This window comes from Haliotis asinina, chromosome 3 (assembly GCF_037392515.1).
Source record: "Haliotis asinina isolate JCU_RB_2024 chromosome 3, JCU_Hal_asi_v2, whole genome shotgun sequence".
NCBI lineage: Eukaryota > Metazoa > Mollusca > Gastropoda > Lepetellida > Haliotidae > Haliotis > Haliotis asinina.
In genome coordinates, this window is record NC_090282.1 from 31,956,372 (window position 1) to 31,969,167 (window position 12,796).

Below are 12,796 nucleotides of genomic sequence, written 5' to 3' on the forward strand. Positions count from 1 at the left end.
TTTCCCTTCCATTAACTCCGAATGTCATTTTATATGGCTGGTTGGTATTGTTATTGACCCTTGAGTCAAAACTTGACATTGGTATTTAATTATGTATTGATGCGTGTTGCTATAGGAACGTACTTGGAATCGACGATTTAACTCAAACTCATTCTTACAACGTGAACGAGATTTTACGTTGAGAATGTGCGAGGTGGTGCGCGTATGCCACGTCCGATGAGGATGGCAAGGGAATCAACATGCAGACTCTGGCAGCGAGAGGTGAATAGCTTGGGATGGTAGGCCAGAAAGTACGGGGGTAACATATTTACACCTGTCTGCCTGATCCATATGCGATCATATACATGTTAGCCTTAATACAAGACTAACGGAATCGGGTGATCAGACGCATGTCATTGCATCCCCAGCTCCATGCTGACGCTGATTATCACGGGAATGTATCGTCCAGACCCACGTTTGGTGCCATGCATGTTTTGTAAATTTGATAATTTAATGCGCTTTTTCAGCTGATTGAGTGTTCATTGATTTAAAAAGCGTGAAATAATACGTCGACAGGTGTTACATTAAATAAATCAACTCAAATGTAGTTAACTATTATCGCCATTTCATGTTTGCGTTCAAAAGCCACATGTGAAACGTCTATAGCATATTGTCGTTATAATTTGGGCTTAATTGTGAAAAACAATTTTACAATTGAGTATACATAATATAATGATTCGTGAAAATATCTCCTGTTCCAGGTCACTGGATATGAGATACATAACCAATATATATGTTTTCCGATCTTTGCAGAACCAGTGCTAAAAAGCTTTCAACCAATCTAACGTGTAATATTGTGTATTAAACCGCCTGTGCCAAAGAAAAGGTAAATTACAGGCGATGTTACACGTATCATATCGGTGATTATCTCCCAACATTCAGTTTGACAGTTTTCAGTCAAGTAAATTTTCAAACTTTGGGTAAAATCCAACGTTCAAGTGACATGTTTACCTGACGATTTAGTGAACAATAGCTTTACCATTTTGAGGAGAGGTACAGGTGTAATGGTAAGCTAAAGTGCCAAAACATCAATAAGGTAGAATCATCAAGGTAGCAGTATCATTAACCAAGCAACTGTTCGAAAGCAAATGTCACACTGAGAAAACAAAATATGACGTTTCAATAAATTTATTATTTACATTCTAACACACGCATTCTTTGACAACGATTAACCTGTTTCATATTTCCTGAATAGCCACAGGTGGAAATCTAACGCGGACGAACATAAAAGTCATACAAGATCTTGATGAGGATTAAGAATGCAGATAAAAGGGTGAACCTTTGGTGATAACCTATCAGTCTCAATGCCTGGGCTCTTTGGCGAAAGCGGAAAAACCTTGACACCTGGCACCCGTCCGATCCTCTTCTGTGAAGACAGTATTCATTCCTATGGGACTTTAACACTCCATTACATGTGCCAGAACTACTTTCTCTACATCCATTACACCCGAGACATTGCTTCCCATATTCCCCTTTCACAGGCATGCCTCGAGTCGATGCTAACACATCCCTTAGGGTGCAGGGCGCTTGGGCTGATACTGAGGGAGAATGCCGCTCCTGTTTCAAGATTCCTTCCCTTTGGCTAGAATCACCACCTGCACTCTTTTTAGAGGATGTGGGTTTCCTGGTATGGAATTTCGTTGTCTTGCCATTCTTGGTTTCCCCTTTCTCCATGACGATGTGGTTCATTTGGCCAGAACTTGAGTGTGGTGAGGGATCCCTGGAGGAAGATGGTTTCTCCGGGAAATCTGTTGGGATAAGTACATTTCATGGTTAGTCAGTAAACTAGGTAACTGGAGACAATTGACTGCTTATGAGAATATATTATACCTTATTATCATAGATGTTGAGGTAGCCTATTTGGTAAAGGGTTCACTCCTCACCCAGGGAGGACCCAGGTTCACTTTTTTACATGGGTACAAGGTACAAAGACCATTTCTGGTGACACACGTGATACATGGCATCATCTCTGATTGCAAACTTCAGTGCTTATGTCAGTCCCGTCTAGATTAGACCGATTATGTAGATCACCCTGATACCCCTTCGTTGATGAGCATTTAGAAGCTGATATGATAAAGGAGGGAGAATGTTCTATGGATATACAAAGTCTTCATTACAAGGCATTTTGTGTTTTCAGTGATGCAACACTATGTTGTCAAAATGTAATTCTGGCCTTGTACAGACTTAGAACTATCTCACCAGTCGTATATCTGGAACAGTCATGTATTAGGCAACAATCAACCTGGGAAGTCCAAACCCTGAATCTTTAAATGCAGTAGTCAATTGTTGTTCATGAAGTTACAGGTCCTCATTTACACTGACAATCTGTGAGTGGTTATGGCAGGCCGTTTTCACACTTATTAAGGAATTACAGTTATCTTCAATTGTTTTAAAGATATCTGCATTGTATTTAAAGATATCACTAATTATTTAAAGATATCTGTAAATAATTGAAGATATTTTTAATTAATTTTACATATCCAAAATAGAATTACTGATATCTCATTATGTTGTAGAGATATCAAGAGCATACTTCGTGATATCTCTAAATGTTTTAAAGATATCTGCAAAACAATTACGATCACAGTACACATAATCGTATTAGACATTAATTCAAGATATCTGGAATTTAGTTCAACATATCTGGAATTCTATTCTACATATCTTGAAATTTCAGGTAATATCCACAAATATATTACAGATATCTTCAAGTGAATTAGAGATATCTTTAATTCAATTATAGTTATCTTCAGTAGTCTGCTTCCCTCCAGTCCGCTAACGAAACCACAAACAGGTTACGTACATCTGTCGCCTGAGCTTGCAGTGAACCGCTGTGACGTCATGTAAGGAAGGGTTTTCGGTTAATTGTACTGTACACGTGTATATAAAGTGTGTAAAAAGTCCGTAATTTTGCTGATTTCTGGACGTCAACAAAAAACGTGCAATCATTGCTTTGCCCTCAACTCAGGGGTCGGTGTCACCATGCATTCATTTCAATTGGAACCACACTTCCTGCTTAATGGGTTGTTTGTGAAGCGAGCGTTGCAGAAGTCTTTGGTATAAAATCCGATAGCTGGACCCTCCCTTGCTTCCAAGATACAAAAAGGTATTTAAGATTTGTTTTGATCACGATAACAAAATAAACGTCCTTACTAGCTGTAGTAAATGATTAATGATCAAAAGGACTTTGACACAAAGTACTTCCTCGGGCGCGAGGTTGTGGTCCCAGTGACAATAATATTGTATGTAGAATTGTATTGACATTCACCTCGCTTCCAAGAGTGAGATTGTTATCGTATAATCAATGTCATACAGAATCTTATAGTACATTAATCAAGTACATATTTTACTACCAGTAGAAATTAATGTACCTCAGACTTTGTAACTAGGTGGAAATACACCTTAATGGCATTTATTATCAGACTTGCGGATGTTTTAAAAAAATTCGAGGCGTCATGGGTTAAATTGAGTCTGAGAGTTAATTTGTTATGGTTTATTTTCATCAAGTTAGAAAATCAAAACTACTTGCTACTTGTAGTTAGATGTGTTCTGAATCATGACCAAAGGATTTTGCAGGACATGGCTTGTAACATAACGCTTTATAAAAAGCTATTCTGACAAGCGATTTTGAAAGAATCGTCTATGAAAACAAGTTGGAACTCGGAAGCTATACAAAGCAGGTTTAGACGACAGTATCTGGGCAAACTGGTGGATGGTGGGGATGGGAGGCCGGGTTTACACAAACCAGTAAACAAGATAAACTACCCTCGGTAATGTACATGGATTCTGTGTACAGTGCCCAACTTAAATCACATTAAGTCACGGAGGTCGCCCACCTGATTGGTGGAATCGCGAGAGAGAATTGTGAAAAAGATCGATTTAGGGCATTTAAATGTCGAAATGAGTAGTTTTAATGACGTGTTTCATTAGTAACGATGCCAATAAATGATTTATGCAATTGTAGTCTGTTAGAGAGTGTTTGGTTGGTCATACTTGTACTTGTGATGTACATGATCCAATAATGCATATTCATATAAACGTGTTCAAATATGATAGTCCATAATAATATAAACAATTTTGTCCAGAGAAATGTACTTTATGACTGTAATAACAGATACTAATGAAGTGCTTATCATGAATTTAAGTTTGCTTGGATTTTGAAATCTAACTTTGGCGAATACATGGGAAATGGTTTTGTTGGCACTAGGTGCCGCAAATGCAAACGCCAACAGAAACGAACTATAGAAACTTGGTGCAGTCTCACAACATGTCAACAAGCCAGCTCGTGCCGCAAATGCAAACGCCAACAGAAACGAACTATAGAAACTTGGTGCAGTCTCACAACATGTCAACAAGCCAGCTCGTTACCGCTGATACAAGAATTGAACGATTTACCCGCCTATTGTTATCTAAATTCATGGTTATAAAATATGACCATTAAATGTATATACAGGGAAATTATTGGGAGTACATCGACATCAAGTTTGTAGTCAAAACCCCACGGGAAATATTTCTAGAACGTCTCGAGAAAATACGAGGGGTAATCGGCCCGATGCAGGATCATGTCTTGACAGTACAGGACCGCTTCTCGGCATGTACGAACTGTACATGCATGGTCACGCGTCATATTCCGAACCGGAAGTATTTACGGATATGTAGCCGGAAGTACTTGAAGATATCTTGAAATCGTTACAATTCAAGATATCTCTAATTCATTTCAAGATATCTTCAAATCAATTCAAAATATCTGTAAAACAATGTTAGATATCACTAATAGCAACTACTGAAGATATCTATAATTGAATTGAAGATATCTCTAATTGAATTGAAGATATCTGTAATACATTTGTGGATATGTACCAATTATTTCAAGATATCTAGAATTCCAGATATGTTGAATTGAATTCCAGATATCTTGAATTAATTTCTAATACAATTATGTACACTATGATCGTAATTGTTTTGCAGATATCTTTAAAACATGCCTTTAATTCATTTCAAGATGTCTATAATTCAGTTCATGATATCTCTAATTCAATTCAAGATATCTTCAATTCGATTCAAGATATCTTGAAAACATTTGAGATATTAGTAATCCCTTAATACATTTTCTCTATTTGAGATATCATTAATTCATTTCAGATATCTCTTATTCAATGCAAGATATCATAATTCTTTTTAAGATATTAATATGATTCAACATATCCTTAATTCAATTTGCGATATCATGAATTTTATTGGAGATATCTATAATTATCTCAATTCGAGATATCTCCAATTCAATTCAAGATAACTTCAATTCAATTCAGGATATTTTTTATATCTTTATAAAAGTGAAAACGGCTTGCCATAAGGGGTTCCTGTTTTTCCTACATTGGAAAAGTTATATAAACCATCAGCTATGGACAAGTTCCATCTAGTTCCTAGTTTCCATAATAAAACTCATAACAAGAATCCACAGTAAGATATTTCATACAAAAATGCATTTGTGCAACCATACTAGAACAAAGGATTGGTAAACAAAACCGCTGTCTTTACATGTTTACTCACTTCCTTGTTTAACCTGTTCTTCTGGTGTTTTTTTCATCAGATCATCCAGTATCTTGATGGTGTTGTAGTTTCGATCAAAGTCTCGTGAGATGATATCGCGGATGCTTTCCCCGCCTGACCATGCGACTTCAAGCTTGACCCACTGACCAGACACGTTCAAAGACCTGTTCGTTCTCTCTTCCCAGCGGATTACCTTCAACAAGATAACATAATCATAATCGATATTTTAGTTTTCGCTATATCCGCACCTTTCATATCAACCGGACTGTCAGTAGAAACGTCATTATTTTACTATATTGTCTGAATATGGGTACAACTGCCTTGATGAACTGGAATCTAGACTGGATTTTGTTGAAATGGATAACCCTTCTATTCGAAAATCATATTACCGAAGAATCATCCACGGGCGTGTCTCCCTAGAAAGTGCCTTATCCTTCTTGTTTCAAAGGTTTTTATTTATATTGCAGCAACATCCCTATACAATACCTCCTTTCTTTCTTTGTCTATAACCACAAGCTTCCACTCTATTTCAGTTTCATTATCGGCGACGAAAGACCCTTTCCATTTCCCTGAACCTCTAGGGTAGCAACTGTCCATCAGTACACAGCTTCCAGGCTCCCAGCATCCCAGGGTCGGTGTAGAGCCAATAATACCTAGAACTTTCCCGGGAGGAGTGACGTAGTTTGTATATACGTCTACTTTACAAGTATTGAAAATGATGACCTCACTTTCTACATTCCATTCTGAATGCACAATAACACTACACCTTTCGATGAAAAGTAGTCTTTCATTTATTGTTTCGCGCCGCTCTGTTTCCCCGTCGTGACCCAGAAGCAGCCACGACCAGCGAAACTGTGTGTCGGTGGGTACTCTCAGGACTGCCTCCCAAACTTGTTTTTCGCCGTCTCTGCCAGAGCCTTCCACAATAGGCAAACACCTCGCGCGCTGGTAAAGGCCTGGTTCGTTTGTAATTTGCCAGTTTCCTAGCTCTGGAATAGAACCGACAATTGCTGGCTGCTCTCTATCGAGCCGAGTTCGCAAACAAACTTTGAAGATCACTTTAACGTATTGTTGAGGCATGTGTGTGGTGTTTGTTCTCCCGTAAAGATCATAAAACGAAAAAGACGTCGACACATCCCGCCATTGTTGTTGTCAGTGGAGACACGATCAATGTCAAGGTCAAAATGTAAGTAGAGTTATCTCCCTTATTGCTCAAGGCATTGTTTGTATCAAAGACGAATACATACGTTTTTGTTTGTAGATTCCTTTATTTAATGCTGCATTGAGCAATATCCCACACGATATCGTGACTCAATCTAAGTAAATGTAGCCAAAGCACTTTTCGTTACACTCCACTTCTGAGTCTAACAAAACCCTATGGGAGGTCGCGTCAGGTAACCTTTGAGATCGACCAGTCAGAACACAGCTTACCAAATCGCGAAAGAGGGATTCGCACATACCTTTAGAATGTTTTATTTCGAAAACGTTCGTACCCGAATGCTATTTAACACAAGATTGCTTCCGGGTGATGCACACGGCGCATGTTACAACCATGACAAAGGTGATTAAACAGTTGCTGAAAATAGTGTTTGGGGCAATATTCAAGGATGTCATCTTACGGAAATATTAGCCAGTGGTAAATACTGCAGGTCAAATATCTGTATTTTGCGGATTTTTGTTTGTGGAGAGATCTGTGTTAGTGACCTGAATATTTTGCAAGCCCCTCCGATTCGTAAGTAATATCCGTTGTCTGATTGGTTAAATATATTTAACCGTCTCACCATTGATTGGACGGTCACATGTCGCTCAAAGGGTACCTGACACGACCTTCCACTAGGGTTTGTTAGACTCTGTGGTGGAGTGTAACTACGTTTACTGTATCGTGACTCTACACCAGGCAATCCAGTGCTTCACTTGGGGTACTAAGACATGCAGTACACCGAGTAACCTAGTCTAACCTGCTGGTCCATTTGATCACCACTTTTTAAACTATGAGTGATAGCGAACGTATTTTAAGTAGAAAGTCAGTAGAAACGATCGTCGGTAACGTACAGTATGGACGACAGCAAAATGAGACGCCATGATTAAATACATGCGCTGTATGCGTATCCTCATGGACGGTGTAAATTACAAGCTCTTTCAATTAGTAGCACGAACAGCTCACATCGCGCATACGACATGCGTTATCAGTTCAAGGTTGGACGGTCCGGATCAGCGCAACTAGCGGATTACTGAAGGAAAGATAAATTCAAAAAGATCGCCCATTGTTAACCCTAGATGTTCAGGTGGAGGCTGATAAAGCCATGTACTTTAAAGAAATGGTAAAAACTAGAGTGAGCATTTGATATCGTCGTCTGTACATCTGATGTGAGGCCAGGAGACCAGCTGACTAAGTGACCCTTTGATTTAAAATGTACTAACAATTTATGTTCACTGTGAAGAATATAACAATTTACATTAGTAACATTTATTTTGTCTTACACGTAACGATATTTCCATTTACCCTCGTGTATGGGATTCGTGTGTGTTTTCTCAAAATGATGAGAACGTTATGGACATGGTTCGTCAAATCATGCAGATTGGCATCGTCTTATTGTTTCAAGCTTGAAAATACTTAACTGCTATTAAAAATGCGGGACTCTCGTTATAGTAAACTCTTTCCGACCAGTTCTACAAACGGTAGATGTTGGAGCAGTTATGGTTTGCCGTCCCTCCCATCTGAAAGCGTACTCTGGCCACAGATAATTTGCTGCAAGACGGAATTCATACTTTCTAAACTTATACATCAACACACATGCTTATATAATAAACGTCTTACTATCACAGGACATCTACAGTTGATGTGTGTGTATTTGGAAATTCTCTTTGGAGCCCTCATTCCCACGAACTGTGGACGGCAGTTTTTTTAGGAAACTGAACTGAGGCACAAACGTCCTGACAAACAAGGAAGTCCACTCCCAGACGGTAGCACATATCATGAGGTCGGGAATGTCAGTCTGTGAAAACACTTGTAAATAAACAAAGAGAAACAATAACTGCGCAGTATAAACACATGTATTTCTAAATGCATCCCCTCCAAGCAAGCGAAAGTCAAGGCTTAGTGCCGTATCGTCTTACACATTTTGAACCCTCCTGTGTTCCTGGAAAGCGAAACCCTATACTTCTGGATCCCGCCATGTCTCTTGAACAGCAGACGACAGTAAAAGCTCCTATGTGCACTTTGTGTATTTTCCACAAACAAATCACTTCAAGGAATCAGTTTTCGGCTAATCAGATGTTCCCCGTTGAATTCAGCCTTCATTCAGTGTAATGAAATCACAACATACCTTGGCGACACCGGTAATACAAATAAGGCTTACAAGACATACACATTGGACATATCAGTAAATACGTATAAGGCACACATTATCATAGACAGTACGGTATGAATACATATGAATGTCTCAGAGCAAACCTGTGAGTTAAATATTGGACAGCACTTACCAGTCTGTTTTTTGCAAATGCGAAACAAGAAGAAAATTCTGTTGAGCATTCTTAGTTTTTATGGCTCAGCATCATTTTGTCACAACACGAACTGGCAATAAGCAACTTTACAAATATAAGTTTTAAGCAATACTGCACGATACAGTTATAGTTGGATTAATTATCTTTAATGTTACAGTGTGAATGACATCTGAAACAATCCAGCCGTTTGCCAGTCGGTTATTGGCTCCAATAGGGAGGACTGGAAGGAAGATCAGTGGTGGCTCCCTTCTCATTCAGATGCCTTCATTGCCCCGGAGTAGCCTAGTGGTTTAAGCGTTCGCTCGTCAAACTGAAGGCTCAGGTTCAATTCCCCAAATGGGTACAACGTGTGAAGTCCATTTCTGGTGTTGCTGAAACTTTGCTAAAAGTGGAGTAAGAACATACTCAATCATTCACTCACTCAGATACTTCAGCTTAGTCACTTGCTTATGGGTATAATGAATTATACTGTATAACGTTATGTGGTTGGTGAGTACTTTTCTTCGGTATTATATGTTTGCGTGTGTGAGTGAAAGGTACGTGATTTGTATGTGAAATATTTCACCAGTCGTTAATTTTTCTTGAATGTCAAAGCGGAAGTTTCTCCATCATGGAATATGAGATGAGGCTTCGAAAACATCCTGGTTGTAATATGACACTGATATTCTGATTGGCTTAAAACTAATTCCATATTGAGATTCTTTTCTTGAAAATGCATTATATACAGGAGCATATAGGGTTGTGTTCACAGCCTCAAGCTATTTCGTGGCCATGGCAAACACTTTTATGTTCAGACTGCTCCTTGTTGTGTGCTGCAGTGTCGTCTGCTCGGCTTGGCTGTTCAAGAGAGGAGGCGGTATACAGTTAGCAGACTATCGGAAGTAAGTTCGTCCATTAAATCTTGAAACAATTAACTTTGATCACCGATCTGGTCAGACTAATCCCATGACGCATTCTTAATCGTCAATCCATTTTCTTTTCATGCAAGTTGATCGATGCCAAAATGGTACATGAAAAGCCCTCCGATTAACTGTTGATCAGCGTAAAAAGCCTAACTCACCTATGGTACGGACACTAATCATTGAACTGTTCTAACTGTTGATTTGCCAAGTAGACCCTTTGGCACTACAAATGACATTGTAACCAGGGAACTGCAATATTTAATCTGAAATGGGTTGGCAGTGGCATTATAACCAGCATAGCGATATATCCGGGGTATACCAGTGCATTGTCTGTCTGCACTGTATAACATGCGAGTTGAACAACCACGTGAATTATACTGTATAATTCAACCGGTTGATAAACAATTATGGATGTGAGAGAGGGTGGTGTCGCCTACAAAAGCGTTTGGCTGTGTCTTGAACAGTAGGTGAGACCGGGGTCGATTGTAACACGTTACGTAACATGTTGTAATTCGATACTAGCTGACCTATCACATAGTTAGTCAGTGCTAATTACATGGACATAGTGGCCATAGTGTCACTTAGGGTTCACAATCATGTCACTATCAAAGTTATTATGTATCAAATGCAATGACAGCAAGTGTCAGTTTCGGAATCGATACTTATTCTGTTTTCAAGTGTTATTCCAAATACAATTTCTTTATGAATATCACTATAAATATGTATTGAAATTGAAGATGTTCCACTTTAATAGAATCTCTGTTAATATTTAACCTTCAAAATGATTTGAAAATTACATGGAAGCAATTGCAACGCAGTGTTACAATTGCCCACGATTGTAGTAGCTATGTTTCATGCCAAGTCACATGTGATGTCAAAGTACTTCAGTGTGATGCCGAAATACTTCAGTAGACTTACAAAGTTAATGTCATACCAAACAGCATTTACTGCATTTAGGACGTTTTATTCAGTCTCGTGAAAAATTTATTTTCCTGTGCCAACCGTATCGCTCCATGTGAGAGCGAGCAACTGAAAAGTGCTGGGGTGTGTACCGTAGGCAAAGGAAGGGAAGTAACTCCCCTACTCAGACACCTACACTCGCAGGTTGTGTACACACCCGTGCCAGTTATATTCGGACGCTTGACGTAATTTCCGTAGACTTACATGTTATTTCAGTGCAGCATAAATAATTTTCATGAAATAAATTTAGGATGGATCTTTGTAATATTTGGCAGGCAAGTATGAAATCTTTACTCTGTGCACATAATTTCAATTTCCGACCACTATTTAACTAATGACATCACATTTATCACTTACGTATGGTTCCACAATGAACAATCCCATAGGCCGCCATTATAAAGTACATCTCGGCGCTGTACATATGTTAGTCTACTTGCTGTCATTCGATAAATACGCAACGGAAAATTAAACAGAAATTTATTCGATTGTAAGTAAGATGATTCCTCACAAATGTGCAAAATTTGACTTGGATCATACGTATATTAATCCATGAAAATTATTTATGCTACACTAAATTAACATGTAAGTCGATGGGAATTACGTTAAGTGTCCGGATATAACTGGCACGGGTCTGTAGTAAACATCAAACACCTCCATCAGCCAAACTCAAGCAGACAAGCCGTGGTATTGTTTCAAGCAGGGTAAAGTAAACTCATTCATTATTCATAAAGATACGTTGAGTGTCGACGAAACAAAAGTACTATACTGGCCTGGTTAAAGTCATAAATACGGTCGTTACTACTTGTAAACGTGTAATGTTTGATTTGTCTGTTTGTTTTTGTTTGTTTTTTAAATATTTTTTCCGTTAGGAGAAAATTCATTCCTCCCACGAAACTGGCCTCGGGAACTCTGATATCACATTAGATATCGACATTATCGACCTGATAAACAAAGGTTTAAAGTGTATCGTGTTTTCTTCCATGCAGTTGTTTCTGCAAGGCAGTCAACAACCTGAACTACGCCGACATAAGGAGCGACTTTGGCTCCATACAGCGGTGTCGAGGCTTCCCCACGTGCAGCTGTCGCAGGTCGGCCATGATGACGTGTGGGACACAGTGTGACCGGAAGGTGAAGGAGTGGGTGTGTCATCACAACTGTGGGGGGTACCAGGGTGTCCGTGGTGTCCAGGTTCGCGCCTCCTTCACAGCTAGTACTTGTCATTCCAGTACTGCGCACACAGTATATCAGTGTGGCTCCCAAGTGAACTGTGCATTTTGAGACTGGCGGTGGTGATGTTGGAAATAAATATTTTTACCCTGTTTACAGACGCTTTATTTATTGCATGATCCGTTAGTCGAAATCATAATATGGCTGTCCTCTGCTGCTTTAACTTTTTTTTCTTTTTTTTCTTTTTTTTTTTTTTTTTGGGGGGGGGGTATTTTTTGTCACGAATGAACATAGCCTTTGTCATAAAAAGGTAAATTGCGGTTTTGACACTTTTTTTTAACCTATCCGTGAAGTCCCCTTTTCTCCCAAATTTCAGAATTAGCTGAGAGAATAAGTTCAAACGGTAAAATTGAGTGACAAGTGTTGTCACCATAATAATGCCCAGTTGACAACTGATACGTTTTACGTGGCGGCGCCCTTCCGCTGATGCAGCATAACAAAACAAACTTACTCTCACACACTATTATGTTAACTGTTACAGTATGTTATAACAACAACTGAGCTGATAAAGTAAACAAACCAATTATCATTAAACAGAAACATGTTCTGTGGACAAAAACGGCATCACATGGAATCGTTGAAGCTATCAACTGCTGCTGCTACTACTATGTAAT

At 38.9% G+C, this 12,796-nt stretch overlaps 1 protein-coding gene and 1 long non-coding RNA gene across 2 annotated transcripts; one reads left to right on the forward strand and one right to left on the reverse strand.

Moving 5' to 3' along the window:
* Positions 1-1,248: 1,248 nt before the first annotated feature.
* LOC137278148 (uncharacterized) lies at positions 1,249-6,669 on the reverse strand. Its single transcript, XM_067810318.1, has 3 exons — positions 6,076-6,669; positions 5,590-5,782; positions 1,249-1,787 (listed from the first exon to the last, which is right to left on the reverse strand). Exons 1-3 carry the CDS (start codon positions 6,667-6,669, stop codon positions 1,249-1,251), a joined length of 1,326 nt encoding a protein of 441 aa, XP_067666419.1.
* A 3,164-nt stretch (positions 6,670-9,833) lies between these two features.
* Positions 9,834-12,278, forward strand: LOC137276735 (uncharacterized). Its single transcript, XR_010956581.1, has 2 exons — positions 9,834-9,974; positions 11,942-12,278. It is a non-coding gene; the product is annotated as an uncharacterized lncRNA (long non-coding RNA).
* Positions 12,279-12,796: the final 518 nt, after the last annotated feature.